Here is a 20,514-nt window from a genome sequence, read left to right on the forward strand (position 1 = left end):
TCCTTGTTCTTATATTCTTATTTGAGAATACAAAAGTGTGAAAAACTGCGAAACATAAATAACAAGCCTTCAAAATAAGGTGTCACCCATGGTCAACTCATGCCCAAGATCAGAATGTGGAGATCGGGAATAAATATGGATATAGGTTGCTGGCTACTAAACAGAACACAGAATAAGTCAATGTTGAAGGCTGTTATGAAGTTGTGATCCACTAGATTGATGGTGGGACCACTGTTGTTCACCATTTACAAAAAGTTTGGACTCTAATCAAAGTACAATTTCAGAATTGGTGGAGGATGTCAAATTGACGGATTTAAGGGGCAGCAGGGTAGCGCAGTGGTTAGCACTGCTGCCTCAAGGCACCGAGGACCCCGGTTCGATCCCGGCCTGTGTGGAGTTTGCACATTCTCCATGGGGGTCTCACCCCCACAACCCAAAAAGATGTGCAGGGGAGCTTGAAATTTTTTTTAAAAACAAGATGAGAACAGCTACCATAGAAAAGAAAAACTCTCAGCCTGGAACCAGCTGATTTTGTACAGCTCAGTGCTGCATGATGCAGACGTGATGCCTTTACCGACTGAACATTTGAGCAAGCGAGCAGGTTTTACATAAACGAGCATGAAAGAATTTCCAGTTCATGATCTCCATGATCTGGAGGGAAAACCTTGCACACAAATTGTTAAATATTTTGTTTTCCCACAACTGGAGATCATAATATCTGCCACAAAGAAAGTTAGCACCTGAAGTTTAGAGTAGCCGATGAACAATCAGTGCCAGGCCCCACCCAAGCTGATTTTTCTTTGCAACATACCTGTAAGATTGTAGTGTCAGTGAGGAGCTGTATCTCCAACAGTTCTGCTATGTTGGAGACAATGTCGCACACTCTGTTGTACAGCATGACGATCACTCTTTGTTTATGGCTGGAGTACTTTGCTCGCTTAGCTTTTGAACTGCCACCTCCTGGAAGGAGAAAAACGGTACCTGGTTTACCATCAACACTGTATTTCACAGGTGATGGTTTACAGCAAAACATACGGTTACCAAGCAGACTGCTAGGCACTAGGCAGAGGATATCTGCATTGCTTCACAGCATCTGCTGCTTGCAGTACGGTAGCACAGTGGTTAGCACTGTTGCCTCAGAGCTCCAAGCTCCCAGGTTCGCTTCACAGCTTGGGTCACTGCCTGTGTGGAGTCTGCACGCTCTCTCAGTGTGTGTGTGGGTTTCCTCCGGGTGCTCCGGATGATGTGCAGATTAGGTGCCCCTAGAGTCAAAAAGTTTAGGTGGGGTTCCTGGGTTACATGATAGGGGGAGGCGTGGGCATAAATGGGGTGCTCTCTCCCAAGTGCTGGTGCAGACTCGATGGGCCTCCTTCTGCACTGTAAATTCTTTAATTGATCACCCATTTGTGTATTTGGTTATAAAAGATAACATGTTGGTAGTTGTGAGGCGATGGCGTAGTGGTATTGTCGCTGGACTAGTAACCCAGAGACCAATGCAATGCTCTGGGGACCCGGGTTCAAATCCCAGCAGGGCAGATGGTGAAATTTGAATTAAAAGTCTAAAAGTGACCATGAGACTATTGTCAATTGTTGCAGAAACCCATCTGGTTCACTAATGTCCTTTATGGAAGGAAATCTGCCGTCTTTACCCGGTCTGGCCTACATGTGACTCTTGGGGATGGGCAATAAATGAAGTAAGTGATGCCCACATCCCATGGACCAATAAAATAAATGATAGCAAACAATGACAGGGACACCGATCAAAACAAGCTGGCACAAAAGACCACGTAAAAAATGATCACGTATGGAGCAATATCACACACAGAAATCTGAGCCAATGAATGTACTTCCAACAATGTGATCTGCTCAAAACGTAAACTGTGGTCAGTGTGACTCCTGGAATTGCTGAATATCTGCACAGCTCTAAGGGCTGGAACCTGCATTCTCCTCTCCACACAGTGGAGAAGAGTCTGTCAGGTTGAGGTGAGAGCAACAACCCGTTATATTACTTGCAATAATATATGTTACTCATTTGTTTTATACCATGATGCTCTTAAACTCGATGTTGATAAACACTCAGTCGTCCAATGAAGGCAAATAATTTATTGAGTAACTAAACGATTAACTTGAGAGTTTGATTCTTCAATACTTTTACTACCTATTAAATAAACAAGATGGAATAAGAATAAACTATGATTAACTACACATGCACTCTGAGCTAACTCTCTGCACTTCTGGTCTCTAGTCACAATGCACACGAAGAGCCGGGAAAGAGATTGAGTTTGTTTTTATACCGCTTGCTAGTGCTGCCCTCTAGTGATCTATTAATTGTATTAACTATTGATTAACCCCTCATGTATATAGATACACAGATCGACTACACAATCTGCCTCTGATCTTCAATTAAAACACTGTTGGGGTGCAGAAATCTGATTTCATATTTAAATCATTCAAGGGAATCTGAAGCACAAGACAAAGCATGCGGCACGAGTGCTCTATAACTCCATAACTGCATCATATTTCCACAAAACTGGTCATTAAACCATGACCTTTGAAACAAAATCAAGCTGTATTGACAAGTGGGAAGTTCAGGGATGTACTTCTGAGGCTATACAAGGCTCTGGTCAGACCCCATTTAGAGTATCGTGAGCAGTTTTGGGCCCCGTATCTAAGGAAGGATGTGCTGGCCTTGGAAAGGGTCCAGAGGAAGTTCTGAAGAATGATCCCTGGAATAAGAGCTTGTCGTATGAGGAACGGTTGAGGACTCTGGGTCTCTACTTGTTGGGAGTTTAGAAGGATATGGGGGGGGGAAACATTGAAACTTACAGGATACTACAAGGCCTGGATAGAGTGGACGTGGAGAGGATGTTTCCACTTGTAAGAAAAACTAGAAGCAGAGGACACCATCTCAGACTAAAGGAACAATCCTTTAAAACAGAGATGAAGAGGAATTTCTTCAGCCAGAGGGTGGTGAATCTGTGGAACGTTTTGCCGCAGAAGGCTGTGGAGGCCAATTCACTGAATGTCTTTAAGACAGAGATAGATAGGTTCTTGATCAATAAGAGGATCGGGGTTATGGGGAGAAGGCAGGAGAATGGGGATGAGAAAATATCCCCATTGTTCAATGGCGGAGCAGGCTCAATGTGCCAAGTGGCCTAATTCTGCTCCTATGTCTTATGGTCTTATGCATCAAACCTTTTTACAAGTACATTTCCCCAGATCACGTATCATCACAATCATTCCTCCTGAAGGCAAAACTGCTTAAACGATACAATAGGTGTTTTTCCCTCTCTTCAGGGAGCATGTCAGAGGCACTGACGTTCACTTACTTGAGTGAAAGCGATTCTCCTCATGGTGTTTGGACATCACTGTGTGATAAGCAGATACAAGTTATTCATGATATACTCTATGGCACAGGTGGAATGTAGCACACAATGGCAACATGTAAGTAAGGTTATTAGCGGAGATACAGTACTGTAGCTCATCTATACACAGGAAACCACAACTTTCAATACCATTTCTTATTAATTGGACTAATGTGCACTCAGGTGTCCACACCTCTCTCTCCTTCCCCCCCCCCACACCACCACCCGCACTGCCATTGACATAGCAAAACTATTCACACTAAAACAAACCTAGGTTATGAATCATAGACAATAAGAGGAGACCATTCGGCCCTTCGAGCCTGCTCCGCCATTCATTATGATCATGGCTGATCATCAAGTTCAATACCCTGATCCCGCCTTCCCCCCATATCCCTCTATCCTTTCGCCCCAAGAGCTGTATCTAGTTCCTTCCTGAAATTACACAACGTTTTGGCCTCAACTACTTCCTGTGGGAGTGAATTCCACAGATTCACCACTCCCTGGGTTAAGAAATTTCTCCTCACCTCAGTCCTAAAAGGTTTACCCCTTATCCTCAAACTATGACCCCTAGTTCTGGACTTCCCACCATCGGGAACATTCTTTCTGAATCTACCCTGTCTAATCCTGGTAGAATCACTGAAAATTACACTGCCGAAACAGTCCTTTGGCCCATCGAGTCTGCACCGCCACGAGAAGGCACCTGATCTGCCAATCCTCATCCTATTTTACATAGAATTTACAGTGCAGAAGGAGGCCATTTGGCCCATCGAGTCTGCACCGGCTCTTGGAAAGAGCACCCTACACCCTACCCCCTACCCAAGGTCAACACCTCCACCTTATCCCCATAACTCAGTAACCTCACCTACACTAAGGGCAATTTTGGACACCAAGGGCAATTTAGCATGGCCAATCCACCTAACCCGCACATCTTTGGACTGTGGGAGGAAACCGGAGCACCCGGAGGAAACCCACGCACACACGGGGAGGATGTGAAGACTCCGCACAGACAGTGATCCAGCCGGAATCGAACCTGGGACCCTGGAGCTGTGAAGCGATTGTGCTATCCACGATGCTACCATGCTGCCCATTTGTCAGCACTTGGCCCATAGACTCGAAAGTTAAGTGCCAAGTGCTCTTTTAAAGGATGTGAGGCAACCCGCCTCTACCACCCTCCCAGGCAGTGCGTTCCAGACCGTCACCACCTTATGGTAAAACAGTGTTTCCTCAAATCTCCCCTGAACCTCCCACCACTCACCTTGAACCTGTGTTCTCTTTTAAGTGACCCTTCAACTAAGGGGAACAGCTGCTCCCTATCCACCCTGTCCATGACCCTCAATCTTATACATCTCAATCAGGTCGGCCCTCAGTCGTGTCTGCTCCAGAGAAAACAACCCAAGCCTATCCAACCTCTCTTCATAACTAAAATGACTGTGGGCGGCACGGTAGCACAGCGGTTAGCACCGTTGCTTCACAGCTCCAGGATTCCAGCTTCAATTCCCGTCTTGGGTCACTGTCTGTGTGGAGTCTGCACGTTCTCCCCGTGTCTGCGTGGGTTTCCTCCGGGTGCTCCGGTTTCCTCTCGCAAGTCACGAAAGACTTGCTTGGTAGGCAATTCGGACATTCTGAATTCTCCCTCTGTGTACCCGAACAGGCGCCGGAATGTGGCAACTAGGGGCTTTTCACGGTAACTTCATTGCAGTGTCCATGTAAGCCTACTTGTGACAATAAAGATTATAAATGTTCCATCCCAGGCAACATCCTGGTGAATCTCCTCTGCGCCCCTCCAGTGCAATCACATCCTTCCTATAATGTGGTGACCAGAATTGCACACAGTACTCCAGCTGTGGCTTCACCAATGTTCTACACAACTCCCAACATGACCTCCCTGCTTTTGTAATCTATGCCTCGACTGATAAAGACAAGTGTCCCATATGCTTTCTTGACCATCCTATTAACCTGCCCTTCTGCCTTCAGAGATTTATTTACAAACACGCTAAGATCTCTGTTCCTCGGGTCTTCCCAGAGTGGTGCCATTAATTGAATATTTCCTTGTCAAATTGCTCCTTCCAAATTGCATTACCTCACACTTCTCAGGATTAAATTCCACCTGCCGAGGGCAGCACGATGGCGCAGTGGTTAGCACTGCAGCCTACACCACTGAGGATCAGGGTTCGAAACCCGGCCCTGGGTCACTGTCCGTGTGGAGTTTGCACATTCTCCCCCATGTCTGCGAGGGTTTCATCCCCACAACCCAAAAATGTGCAGGGTAGGTGGATTGGCCATGCTAAATTGGCCCTTAATTGGAACAAATAATTGGGTACTCTGAATTTTTTTTTTTTTAATTCCATCTGCTACTCTTCTGCCCATTTGACCAATCCCGTCTATATCTTCCTGTAACCCAAGACTCTCAGCCTCACTGTTAACCACCGGGCCAATCTTTGTGTCATCAACAAACTTACTCATAGAATTATAGAATTTACAGTGCAGATGGAGGCCATTCAGCCCATCGAGTCTGCTCCGGCCCATGGAAAGAGCACCCTACTTAAGCCAACGCCTCCCGGTAACCCCCACTGGACACTAATCCTACCCCCACGCGGAAACTTATAAAATTCGTAGATGACTGTGTGATCCCCTCTAACTCTTGTAAACTCCAATGAATCTCATAATCGGTTTAGTCTCTACTCATATGACAGTCCCGCTATCCCAGCAATTAGCCTGGTAAACCTTCGCAGCACTCCCTCCATAGCATAGAACATTGAATATAGAACATAGAACATGACAGCGCAGTACAGGCCCTTCGGCCCTCGATGTTACGCCGACCTGTGAAACCCCTCGAAAGCCCATCTACACTATTCCCTTATCATCCATATGTCTATCCAATGACCATATGAATGCGTTTAGTGTTGGTGAGTCCACTACTGTTGCAGGCAGGGCATTCCACGCCCGCACTACTCTCTGAGTAAAGAACCCACCTCTGATATCTGTCCTATATCTATCTCCCCTCAATTTAAAGCTATGTCCCCTCGTGCTAGACATCACCATCCAAGGAAAAAGGCTCTCATTGTCCACCCTATCTAATCCTCTGATCATCTTGTATGACTCAATTAAGTCACCTCTTAACCTTCTTCTCTCTAATGAAAACAGCCTCAAGTCCTTCAGCCTTTCCTCATATGATCTTCCCTCCGTACCAGGCAACATCCTTGTAAATCTCCTCTGCACCCTTTCCAAAGCTTCCACATCCTTCCTATAATGTGGCGACCAGAACTGCACGCAAACTCCAATTGCGCCCGCACCAGAGTTTTGTACAACTGCAACATGACCTCATGGCTCCGAAACTCAATTCCTCTACCAATAAAAGCTAACACACCGTACGCCTTCTTAACAACCCTCTCAACCTGGGTGGCAACTTTCAAGGATCTATGTACATGGACACCGAGATCTCTCTGCTAATCGACACGACCAAGAATCTTACCATTAGCCCAGTACGCTGTCTTTCTGTTATTCCTTCCAAAATGAATCACCTCACACTTTTCTGCATTAAACTCCTTTTGCCACCTGTCAGTACAGCTCTGCAGCTTATCTATGTCCCTCTGTAACTTGTAACATCATTCTGCACTGTCCACAACTCCACCGACTTTAGTGTCATAGAACATAGAACGATACAGCGCAGTACAGGCCCTTCGGCCCACGATGTTGCACCGACATGGGAAGTCAAAAACTAAAGGCCATCTAACCTACACTATGCCATTATCATCCATATGCTTATCCAACATTTAAATGCCCTCAATGTTGGCGAGTTCACTACTGTTGCAGGTAGGGCATTCCATGGCCTCACCACTCTTTGCGTAAAAAACCTACCTCTGACCTCTGTCCTATATCTATTACCCCTCAATTTATGGCTATGTCCCCTCGTGCTAGCCACCTCCATCCGCGGGAGAAGGCTCTCGCTGTCCACCCTATCTAACCCTCTGATCATTTTGTATGCCTCTATTAAGTCACCTCTTAACCTTCTTCTCTCTAACGAAAACAACCTCAAGTCCATCAGCCTTTCCTCATAAGATTTTCCCTCCATACCAGGCAACATCCTGGTAAATCTCCTCTGCACCCATTCCAAAGCTTCCACGTCCTTCCTAGAATGAGGCGACCAGAACTGTACGCAATACTCCAGATGCGGCCGTACCAGAGTTTTGTACAGCTGCAACATGACCTCATGGCTCCGGAACTCAATCCCTCTACCAATAAAGGCCAACACACCATAGGCCTTCTTCACAACCCTATCGACCTGGGTGGCAACTTTCAGGGATCTATGTACATGGACACCGAGATCCCTCTGCTCATCCACACTGCCAAGAATTTTACCATTAGCCAAATATTCCGCATTCCTATTATTCTTTCCAAAGTGAATCACCTCACACTTCTCTACATTAAACTCCATTTGCCACCTCTCAGCCCAGCTCTGCAGCTTATCTATGTCCCTCTGTAACCTGCAACATCCTTCCACACTGTCTACAACTCCACCGGCTTTAGTGTCGTCTGCAAATTTACTCACCCAACCTTCTGTGCCCTCCTCTAGGTCATTTATAAAAATGACAAACAGCAACGGCCCCAGAACAGATCCTTGTGGTACGCCACTCGTAACTGAACTCCATTCTGAACATTTCCCATCAACCACCACCCTCTGTCTTCTTTCAACTAGCCAATTTCTGATCCACATCTCTAAATCACCCTCAATCCCCAGCCTCCGTATTTTCTGCAATAGCTGACCACGGGGAACCTTATCAAACGCTTTACTGAAATCCATATACACCACATCAACTGCTCTACCCTCGTCTGCCTGTTCAGTCACCTTCTCAAAGAACTCGATAAGGTTTGTGAGGCATGACCTACCCGTCACAAAACCATGCTGACTATCCCTAATCATATTATTCCTATCTAGATGATTATAAATCGTATCTCTTATAATCCTCTCCAAGACTTTACCCACAACAGACATGAGGCTCACCGGCCTATAGTTACCGGGGTTATCTCTACTCCCCTTCTTGAACAAAGGGACCACATTTGCTACCCTCCAGTCCTCTGGCACTATTCCTGTAGCCAATGATGACATAAAAATCAAAGCCAAAGGCTCAGCAATCTCTTCCCTGGCTTCCCAGAGAATCCTAGGATAAATCCCATCAGACCCCGGGGACTTATCTATTTTCACCTTGTCCAGAATTGCCAACACTTCTTCCCTACGCACCTCAATGCCATCTATTCTAATAGCCTGGGTCTCAGCATTCTCCTCCACAACATTATCTTTTTCCTGAGTGAATACTGACGAAAAGTATTCATTTAGTATCTCGCTTATCTCCTCAGCCTCCACACACAACTTCCCACCACTGTCCTTGACTGGCCCTACTCTTACCCTAGTCATTCTTTTATTCCTGACATACCTATAGAAAGCTTTTGGGTTTTCCTTGATCCTACCTGCCAAAGACTTCTCATGTCCCCTCCTTGCTCGTCTTAGTTCTCTCTTTAGATCCTTCCTCGCTTCCTTGTAACTATCAAGCGCCCCAACTGAAACTTCACGCCTCATCTTCACATAGGCCTCCTTCTTCCTCTTAACAAGAGATTCCACTTCTTTGGTAAACCACGGTTCCCTCGCTCGACCCCTTCCTCCCTGCCTGACTGGTACGTACTTATCAAGAACACGCAATAGCTGTTCCTTGAACAAGCTCCACATATCCAGTGTGCCCAACCCTTGCAGCCTACTTCTCCAACCTACACATCCTAAGTCATGTCTAATGGCATCATAATTGCCCTTCCCCCAGCTATAACTCTTGCCCTGCGGGGTATACTTATCCCTTTCCATCACTAACGTAAAGGTCACCGAATTGTGGTCACTGTTTCCAAAGTGCTCACCTACCTCCAGATCTAACACCTGGCCTGGTTCATTACCCAAAACCAAATCCAATGTGGCCTCGCCTCTTGTTGGCCTGTCAACATATTGTGTCAGGAAACCCTCCTGCACACATTGTACAAAGAATGACCCATCTAATGTACTCGAACTATATCTTTTCCAGTCAATATTTGGAAAGTTAAAGTCTCCCTTAACAACTACCCTGTTACTTTCGCTCTTTTCCAGAATCATCTTCGCCATCCTTTCCTCTACATCCCTAGAACTATTAGGTGGCCTATAGAAAACTCCCAACAGGGTGACCTCTCCTTTCCTGTTTCTAACCTCAGCCCATACTACCTCGGAAGAAGAGTCCCCATCTAGCATCCTTTCCGCCACCATAATACTGTCCTTGACTAGCAGCGCCACACCTCCCCCTCTTTTGCCCCCTTCTCTGAGCTTACTAAAACACCTAAACCCCGGAACCTGCAACAACCATTCCTGTCCCTGCTCTATCCATGTCTCTGAAATGGCCACAACATCGAAGTCCCAGGTACCAACCCATGCTGCCAGTTTCCCTACCTTATTTCGTATACTCCTGGCATTGAAGTAGACATACTTCAAACCACCTACCTGAACACTGGCACCCTCCTGCGAAGTCAAATCTGTGCTCCTGACCTCTATACTCTCAATCTCCCGTACCCCAAAACTACAATCCAGGTTCCCATGCCCCTGCTGAATTAGTTTAAACCCCCCCAAAGAGCACTAACAAATCTCCCCCCCAGGATATTGGTGCCCCTCAGGTTCAGATGTAGACCATCCTGTCTATAGAGGTCCCACCTGCATCTGCAAATTTACTCACCCGTCCTTCTACGCCCTCCTCCAGGTCATTTATACAAATGACAAAAAGCAGTGGCCCCAAAACAGATCCTTGTGGTACACCACTAGTAACTGTACTCCAGTCTGAACATTTCCCATCAACCTCCACCCTTTGTCTTCTTACAGCTTGTCAATTTCTGATCCAAACTGCTAAATCACCCTGAATCCCATGCCTCCGTATTTTCTGCAATAGCCTACTGTGGGGAACCTTATCAAACGCTTTACTAAAATGCTTCTGGCTCTTCTTAGCTCTCTCTTTAGATCCTTCCAAGCTAACTTGTAACTCTCAAGCGCCCTAACTGAACCTTCACGTCTCATCATTACATAAGCCTCCTTCTTCCTCTTGACAAGTGTTTCAACTGCTTTAGTAAACCATTGTTCCCTCGCTCAACCACTTCCTCCCTGCCTAACAGGTACATACTTATCAAGGACACGCAGTAGCTGTTCCTTGAACATGCTCCACATTAACATTGTGCCCATCCTCTGCAGTTTTCCTCTCCATCCGATGGATCCTAAGTCTTGCCTCATCTCATCATAATTACCTTTCCCCCAGATATGAATCTTGCCTTGCGGTATATACCGATCCCTTTCCATCACTAAAGTAAACGTAATCGAATTGTGGTCACTATCACCAAAGTGCTCACCTATCTCCAAATCTAACACCTGTACTGGTTCATTACCCAGCACCAAATCCAATACTGCCTCGCCTCTCGTTGGCCTATCTACATACTGCATCAGGAAACCCTCCTGCACACATTGGACAAAAACGGACCCATCTAAAGTACTCAAACTATAGTGTTTCCAGTCAATATTTGGAAAGTTAAAGTCCCCCATAACAACTACCCTGTTACTTTCGCTCCTATCCAGAATCATCTTTGCAATCCTTTCCTCTACATCGCTAGAACTTTTCGGGAGGCCTGTAGAAAAGCCCTAACAGGGTGACCTCTCCTTTCCTGTTTCTAACCTCAGCCCATAATACCTCAGTAGACGAGTCCTCATCAAACGTCCTTTCTGCCACCGTAATACTGTCCTTGACTAACAACGCTACCCCTCCCCCTCTCTTACCACCTTCCCTGAGCTTACTGAAATATCTAAACCCCGGCACCTGCAACAACCATTCCTCTCCCTGCTCTATCCATGTCTCCGAAATGGCCACAACATCGAAGTCCCAGGTACTAACCCATGCCGCAAGTTCACCCACCTTATTCTGGATGCTACTGGCATTGAAGTAGACGCACTTTAAACCACCTTCCTTCCTGCCGGTACACTCCTGCAACTTTGACACCTTACTCATGACCTCACTACTCTCAACCTCTTGTGAACTGGAGCTACAATTCAGGTTCCCATTCCCCTGCTGAAATAGCAAGAACATCCTTCCTCAGATAAGGTCACCAAAACTGTACACAACACTCGAAGTGTGGCCTCACCGATTCCCGATACAAATTCAGTAAAACATCTCTATTCCTGTACTCAAATCCTCTCGTTATGAAGGCCAACATACCATTTGCCTTCTCTACTGCCGGCTGTACCTGCACGCTTACTTTTTAGTGACTGATGCAAGAGGACACCAAGGTCTCGCCGAGTATCTGCCTCTCTCAATTTACACCCATTCAAATAATAATCTGCCTTCCTATTTTTGCTACAGAAGTGGATAACCTCACATCCACATTATACTGCATCTGCCATGCATGTGCCCACTCACTCAGCCTGTCCAAATCCTGCTGAAGCATCTCTGCATCCTCCTCACAGCTCACCCTCCCACCCAACTTTGTATCATCTGCAAATTTGGAGATAATATATTTAGTTCCATCGTCCAAATCATTAATATAGGATGTGAAGTGTTGGGGTCCGAACACAGATCCCTGCGGTACCCCACTAGTCACTGCCCGCCAATCAGAAAAAGACCCATTTATTCCAATTTTTTGCTTCCTGTCTGCTAACCATCTCAAGACACTACCCGTAATCCCATGGGCTTTAACTTTACACATTAATCTGCTATGTGAGACCTTGTAGAAAGTCTTGTGAAAGTCTAAACAAACCACATCCATTGGTATTCCCTGGTCAACTCTACTAGTTGCATCTTCAAATAATTCTCGTAGATTTTTCAGGCATGATCTTCCTTTCGTTCGTCCATGCTGACTTTGTTTGATTACACCCCTGCTTTCCAAATGCTGTGCTATGAAATCCTTGATAATGGACTCCAGCAACTTCTCTACTGCCAACGTTAGGCTGACTGACCTATAGTTACCCGTTTTCTCTCTACCTCCCTTTTTCAATAGTGGGGAATCATTCCAGAGTCCAAAAAACTTTGGAAAATGACCACCAATGGATCTACTATTTCTAGAAGATTATCAGGCCCTGGAGATTTGTCCATCTTCAATCCTATTAATTTCCCCCAAACCATTTCTTTACTAATACTAATTTCCTTCAGCTCCTCACTAAAACTTGTTTCTCAGAACTTCCCGTACATTATTCCTGTTCTTCCTTTGTGAAGACAGAACAAAGAACAAAGAAAAATTACAGCACAGGAACAGGCCCTTCGCCCCTCCCAGCCTGCGCCGATCCTCTATCTAAAACTGTCACCTATTTTTTAAGGAACTGTATCCCTCTGTTCCCTGCCCATTCATGTATCTGTCTAGATACATCTTAAATGATGCTATCGTGCCCGCCTCTACCACCTCCACAGCAATGCGTTCCAGGCACCCACCACCCTCTGCGTAAAGAACTTTCCACGCATATCTCCCTTAAACTTTTCCCCTCACCTTGAACTCGTGACCCCTAGTAATTGAGTCCCCCACTCTGGGGAAAAAGCCTCTTGCTATCCACCCTGTCCATGCCACTCATGATTTTGTAGACCTCAATTAATTTCCCCCCTCAACCTCTCTTCATAGCTAGCACCCTCCATACCGGGCAACATCCTGGTGAACCTCCTCTGCACCCTCTCTAAAGCATCCACATCCTTCTGGTAATGTGGCCTACGTAGTATTCCAAATGTGGCCAAACCAAAGGGGCCTAGCCTCAAAATAAGGGGAAGTGCTTTTAGGACTGAGTGTAGGAGGAACTTCTTCACCGAAAGGGTTGTGAATCTATGGAATTCCTCGCCCAGTGAAGCCGTTGAGGATCCTTCATTAAATATTTTTAAGATAAAGATAGATCGTTTTTTGAACAATAAAGGGATTAAGGGTTATGGTGTTCAGGCCGAAAAGTGGAGCTGAGTCCACAAAAGATCAGCCATGATACACTGAATGGCGGAGCAGGCTTGAGGGGCCATATGGCCTACTCCTGCTCAGAGTTCTTATACAACTGCAACATGACCTGCCAACTCTTGTACTCAATACCCCTTCCGATGAAGGAAAGCATGCTGTATGCCTTCTTGATCACTCTATCGAGCTGTACAGCCACATTCAGGGTACAATGGACCTGAACACCCAGATCTCTCTGTCCATCAATTTTCTCCAGGGCTTTTCCATTTGCCATATAGTTCGCTCTTGAATTGGATCTTCCAAAATGCATCACCTCGCATTTGACCGGATTGAACTCCATCTGCCATTTCTCTGCCCAACTCTTCAATCTAACTATATTCTGCTGCATTCTCTGACAGTCCCCTTCACTGTCTGCTGCTCAACCAATCTTAGTGTCATCTGCAAACTTGCTAATCAGACCACCTATACCATCCTCCAGATCATTTATGTATATCACAAATAACAGTGGTCCCAGCACGGATGCCTGTGGAATACCACGGGTCACAGTTCTCCATTTTGAGAAACTCCCTTCCACTACTACTCTCTGACTCCTGTTGCCCAGCCAGTTCTTTATCCATCTAGCTAGTACACCCTGAACCCCATGAGACTTCACTTTCTCCATCAGCCTACCATGGGGAACTTTATCAAACGCCTTACTGAAGTCCATGTATATGACATCTCCAGCCCTTCCCTCATTAATCAACTTTGTCACTTCCTCAAAGAATTCTATTAAGTTGGTAAGACATGACCTTCCCTGCACAAAACCATGTTGTCTATCACTGATAAGCCCATTTTCTTCCAAATGGGAATAGATCCTATCCCTCAGTATCTTCTCCAGCAGCTTCCCTACCACTGACGTCAGGCTCATCGGTGTATTATCTGAATTATCCCTGCTACCCTTCTTAAACAATAAGAAGTCTTACAACACCAGGTTAAAGTCCAACAGGTTTGATTCAAACACGAGCTTTCGGAGCGCAGCTCCTTCCTCAGGTGAATCAAGGAGGTTCTTAAACAAGGGGACAACATTAGCAATTCTCCAGTCCTCCGATACCTCACCAGTGTTCAAGGATGCAGCAAAGATATCTGTTAAGAAGCAAAGTACGAATTTAGTTTCTTAGCCATTTCTTTGTTCCCTGTTACGAATTCTCCTGTTTCTGACTGTAAGGGGCCTACATTAGTTTTTAATCAATCTTTTTCTGTCTACCTACAGAAACCTTTGCAGTCATGTTCCCCATTAGTTTACTTCAAAATTCTATTTCCCCCTTCTTAATCAATCCCTTCCTTTGCTGAATTTTAAACTGTTCCCAATCCTCAGGTCTATTGCTTTTTCTTTCTAATCTGTATGCCTCTTCTTTGAATCTAACACTAATTCTAATTTCCTTTGTAAGACATGGTTTGGACACAGTTTCCTTTCTACTTTTGTGCCAAATAGGAATAAACAACTTTTGGAGTTCACCTATTCGTTCCTTGAAAGCCCGTCATTGCCTGTCCGCTGTCCTTCCTTTCAGCAGGGCAGCACAGTAGCACAGTGGTCAGCACAGCTGTTTCACAGCTCCAGGGTCCCAGGTTCGATTCCCGGCTGGGTCACTATCTGTGCGGAGTCTGCACGTTCTCCCAGTGTCTGCGTGGGTTTCCTCCGGGTGCTCCGGTTTCCTCCCACAGTCCAAAGATGTGCAGGTTAGGTGGATTGGCCATGATAAATTTCCCTTGGTGTCCGAAAAGGTTAGGTGGGGTTACTGGGTTGTGCGGATGGGGTGGGCTGCTCTTTCCAGTGCAGGCAGATTCCGCATCATCTGCACTAATATTGTATCAATATCTTTAAATCAACAATGCAACTCCACCACCTTTTCCTTTCTGTCTGTTGTTCCTAAAAACTGAATATCCCTCAATGTTTAGTTCCCACGGTAACCTTGGAGCCATGTCTCCGTAATCCCAACTTTATCATATCCCTTTACATCTATCTGTGCAACTAATTCATCCATTTTATTTCTAATACTCGGTACTCAGGTAAAAAAACCTTACAGCTAGTTCTTTTAACTTACCCTGTCCCATCCCTACCATTTTATTTGTAATAGTGTCATTATGTGATACAGGTCCTTGTTTTCTCTGCCTGTCACTTTTCTTACTCTCCTTTCTATTCTCGTTCTTGATTCCCTGCTCTGAATCCTCACATAGGTTCCCAACCCTCTGCCATTAGTTTAAACTCTCCCCAGCCGCTCTAGCAAGTCCTCATCCTCCCCCCCCTCCCCCAACCACCACCACCACCCCCACCCCGAGAACCAGCCCCAATGCCCCAGGAATCTGAAACCCTCCCGCTCACACCATCTCTTCAGCCACATATTAATCCAATATATCCTGCTATTTGTACTCTGACCAGCACATGGCACTGGTATTAATCCTGAGATCACTACCTTCTAGGTCCTACTTCTTAACTTTCTTCCCACTTCTCTATATTCTGCTTTCAGGACCTCATCCCTTCCTTTACTTATGTTATTGGTGCCGATGTTACCACAACCAGTGGCCGTTCACCCTCCCTCGCCCAGAGTGTGCCGTAACCGCTCAGAGACATCCGTAATCCTAGCAACATACCAACCTGGAGTCTCTTTTGCTGCCACAGAAATGCCCATCTCTTCCCCTTATAACCAAATCCCCTATAACTATTGTATTCCCACACTTTTTAACCCCTCCCCTCTGTAGCAGAACCAACCATGGTACAACGAATTTGGCTGCTGTGAGGGAGTTAATGTATTTAAACTGTGGATCAGTGAGAGCATTTGTGCCTCTAACTCAGAAGATGTGGTCACGGCTCAATAGCGACTTGATCCTATAATCTATGCCGGTAACCCCAGTGCAGTGTTGAGGAGCACTGCACTGCTGGAGTTGCTGAAATTTCTACATTGCAACAATGAGTAGTTTTAAAACACTTAAGCTATAGAGCATTTTGGGCATCGTCAGCCTGTGAAAGATGCTCTGAAAACAAAGTCTTTTGAATTAGCTTCAGTGCTGCCTTTAAACATTTAACTTTTAGAGCGAACAGAGTAGATCTAAACCTCAGCTTCGTTTCAGAGAATCAGAGCTATTGCTGGCCGCACAATGGGGACATTCAGTTTAAAAAGTGGTAACTGACTATAAGGAACAGGAGCTCAGGTTGCTAGGCTATTCTATTCAACTGAAGAGCTCCTGAGACTTCCAGAGTGCCCTTAATATTTAACTTGAGACTTTTTTTTATTAATCATTTATGGGATTCATTTGGAGGGAAAACGTAACTGATCTGATTAGTAAATTTGCGGACGACACAAAGGTTGGTGGAATTGCGGATAGCGATGAGGACTGTCAGAGGATACAGCAGGATTTAGATCGTTCGGAGAGATAGCAGATGGAGTTTGATCCGGACAAATGTGAGGTAATTCATTTTGGAAGGTCTAATGCAGGTAGGGAATATACAGTGAATGGTAGAACCCTCAAGAGTATTGAAAGTCAGAGAGATCTAGGTGTACAGGTCCACAGGTTACTGAAAGGGGCAACACAGGTGGAGAAGGTAGTCAAGAAGGCATACGGCATGCTTGCCTTCATTGGCCAGGGCATTGAGTACAAGAATTGGCAAGTCATGTTGCAGCTGTATAGAACCTTAGTTAAGCCACACTTGGGAGTATAGTGTTCAATTCTGGTCGCCACACTACCAGAAGGATGTGGAGGCTTTGGAGAGGGTGCAGAAGAGATTTACCAGGATGTTGCCTGGTATGGAGGGCATTAGCTACGATGAGCAGTTGAATAAACTTGGTTGGTTCTCACTGGAACGAAGGAGGTGAGGGGGTGACCTGATAGAGGTTTACAAAATTATGAGGGTCATAAACAGAGTGAATAGTCAGAGGCTTTTTCCTAGGGTAGGGTCAATTACTAGGGGACATAGGTTTAAGGTGCGAGGGGCAAGGTTTAGAGATGATGTACAAGGCAGGTTCTCTTTTTTTTTTTAAACACAGAGGGTAGTGGGTGCCTGGAACTCGCTGCCGGAGATGGTGTTGGAGGCAGGGACGATAGTGACGTTTAAAGGGCGTCTTCACAAATACATGAATAGAGCAGCACGGTAGCACAAGTGGATAGCACTGTGGCTTCACAGCGCCAGGGTCCCAGGTTAGATTCCCTGCTGGGTCACTGCCTGTGCAGAGTCTGCACGTTCTTCCCGTGTATGCGTGGGTTTCCTCCGGGTGCTCCGGTTTCCTCCCACAGTCCAAAAACGTGCAAGTTAGGTGGATTGGACATGATAAATTGCCCTTAGTGACCAAAAAGGTTAGGAGGGGTTATTGGGTTACGGGGATAGGGTGCACGTGAGGGCTTAAGTGGGTCGGTGCAGACTCGATGGGTCGAATGGCCTCCTTCTGCACTGTATGTTCTATGAATAGGATGGGAATAGAAGGATACGGACCTCAGAAGTGTAGAAGATTTTAGTTTAGATGGGCAGCATGGTCGGCGCAGTCTTGGAGAGCCGAAGCACCCGTTCCTGTGCTGTACTTTTCTTTGTTCTTTGGGATATGGGCATCGCTGGTTAGGCCAGCATTCATTGCCTACCCCTAGTTGCCCTTTAGAAGGTGGTGGTGACCTGCCTTCTTGTACTGCTGCAGTCTATGTGGTGTAGGTCAGGGAGGGAGCTCTTGTTGAGGTAAAGATATTAAAGATGGCTGCTGACCTGATCCGTGTGAGTCTATTCTGTAGACGGGGTCATACTGTGGGTACAGTGTGTTTTGCAGGTGGAATTTGGTGAACTGGATCACCCTCTCGATCACATCATCGATATACACAGCTTTAGACATGTTGGGTGACGTCATAATATTCAGTGCAGTCAGGCAAGCATCAGCTGATTTCGTCACTCTCTCCAAGATCAGCTCTCTCCATAGCTTCTCCTCATCTTCAGTTTCATTGTCCTGGAAAATAACAAGGATTTCAGTGCTGATGTTTCTTCCATTTACCTCAATATTTTACATAATAGCTGAGCCTGGGCCTTACATTAAACTATTGCCCCTCGTGCAGCATCACATTTGGAGCAAGACACAAAAGCCAAAAACACCAACTATCCTTCACCATTCCACAAGTGTATGCTTCATGTGCAAGACTGGATAATGTTGGCAGATTATTCAACTGAAAGGGCAAGTCTGTCCTAATCCAATATCCACATAAACACACTTCCTAGAAGTGACAAATGACGTGAAAATAAACAGTCCTAAAGGTTCAACGCGTCCAACTAACTAGGTGCAAGTAGCAACATGACGGAGGGGGTATGGGCTGAGAACTCTGCAGCTCTCGCAGGACCGCAGCTTGAACACTGCAACAAAAACAAAATGTTTAGATACGTCCACAATAAAGGCTGGTGGCCTACAGCACTCTTAGCTCTCGTCACAGAGACACAAGTATGAATGCAGTGCATCACAGGCCCAAAGAGTTGATTCTGAAAGTCAAAGGTGTGAATTTTGAAGACAGACTGGAAAAAGGTTAGAAAGGGGAAACAGAAAACGTCGGAAATACACAAGACAAACTCAGAATCTGTGGAGAGAAACAAAGTTAACATTTTAGGTGGATAACCTTTTGAGAGTTGGGAGCATGTTGGCCCTGCACTCACTGGGGTTCAGGAGGAGAGGTGATTTTATTGAAACACAAGCTACTGACGGGGCTTGTCAGGGTAAATACTGAGAAGACTTTACCACTCATGGGAGAAGCTAGAACGATGGGCCATGGTTTCTAAGGAAGGGATTTCTAAGGAAGGGACCCCTGGAGGGTCACTAATCTCTGGAATTTCACAAAGACCAGTGGAAGCTGGAACACTGAATATGAGGCAGAGTTAGATTTTTGATTTCAAAGTTAAGGGTTATGGGGGACAGGTTATAGGGTGGATACATGGGTTTGAGTAGGGTGATCATGGCTCGGCACAACATCGAGGGCCGAAGGGCCTGTTCTGTGCTGTACTGTTTTATGTTCTATGTTCCAGGCAAGAAAGTGGCATTAAGACTACAAAGAGATCAGCCATAATCTTATTGAATGTGGAACAGGCATCACGGACGAATTGTCTACGCCTGCTCTTGTTGAGTTTTTTTTATTAATGTAAAAATAGAAATTGCTGAAAAATCTCGTTGAGACAGCATCCGTGGAGAGAGAAAGAAAGATAATGGCTCAGCTATGAACTTTTCATCAAAACGGAGGTGAAAGATTAATATGCTGCAATGTTAACTGTTGGGTTCTCTCCACAGATGCTGTCTGACACACCGAGTACTTCAAGCATTTGCTGTTTTTATTTTAGATTTCCAGTCTGTGCCGTGTATTGCTTTTGTAAACTTAGTCTTTGAACAAGCAATTTCGATAAGCTATAAAGTGCAATTCCTGCAACTGACAGTAAGTGACACCAAAGGTAAAGGAACCGATGCCTGCAAAATTGTACATGTACAGTAGAGGGAGCATTTGCCACAAGATTCAAATCAGCAGCCTGACAACCAAAACTTCAGTTGGGAGAAGTTGACTAACTAAACTGAAGAGCTAACTAAATGACTATCAGTCTCATTCTTTAGCTCTGACCAGGAAAAACTACATTAGTAGGAGGTGAAGCGAGGTGTCAAGGTGGGTATTGATAGGGATGTTAAAAATGTGGTACAAACAAAAAAAAAGTGTAAGTTGTCCCCGCATCTGTGCAATATGATTTAATGAAATTGGAGAGAGAAATTGAAGACATATTGAAGGTGTGGGCAATGAAATGTATTAATCTGCAGGACTGCCCAGCTGGAGATCAGAGTCTAACACAACCATCCATACTCAAAGCTGTGCTTGGTGCCCATCATTTTTGCTGGGAGATGTTGTTTACATTAGGACTATATGATATAGGACAGCGGACCCAATAATGGCTGGCCGGTGAGGCACAACAGCTGAAGCTGAGAATCCCACCTTCAGCGAATCACCGTCCGCAAGACAAAGCTGCATTTACAGTACAGACCGCAATCTTTTACCACAAAGGATAAATAGTGATTTGGAAACAGGATCAGTGCATAGGGCTCCACCAATTCACAAAATACATCAATGAGTTGGATGAGGGATCCAAAAGTAATATTTCCAAGTTTGCAGGTGACATCAAACTTGTCAGAATGCAAGTGGCAAGAAGGATTTTAAGAGGCTTCAA

General features: G+C 45.4%; 1 protein-coding gene across 1 annotated transcript in view; it reads right to left on the reverse strand.

The window, feature by feature from the left end:
- The window catches only part of LOC119970799 (nipped-B-like protein), a 559,915-nt gene that overhangs the window by 232,902 nt on the left and 306,499 nt on the right, over positions 1 to 20,514 (reverse strand). Inside the window, 3 exon segments of the mRNA XM_038805973.1 lie at positions 812 to 960; positions 3,330 to 3,368; positions 18,046 to 18,280. Of these exon segments, the coding sequence (XP_038661901.1) occupies positions 812 to 960; positions 3,330 to 3,368; positions 18,046 to 18,280 (423 nt within the window).

This window comes from Scyliorhinus canicula, chromosome 8, assembly GCF_902713615.1.
Source record: "Scyliorhinus canicula chromosome 8, sScyCan1.1, whole genome shotgun sequence".
NCBI lineage: Eukaryota > Metazoa > Chordata > Chondrichthyes > Carcharhiniformes > Scyliorhinidae > Scyliorhinus > Scyliorhinus canicula.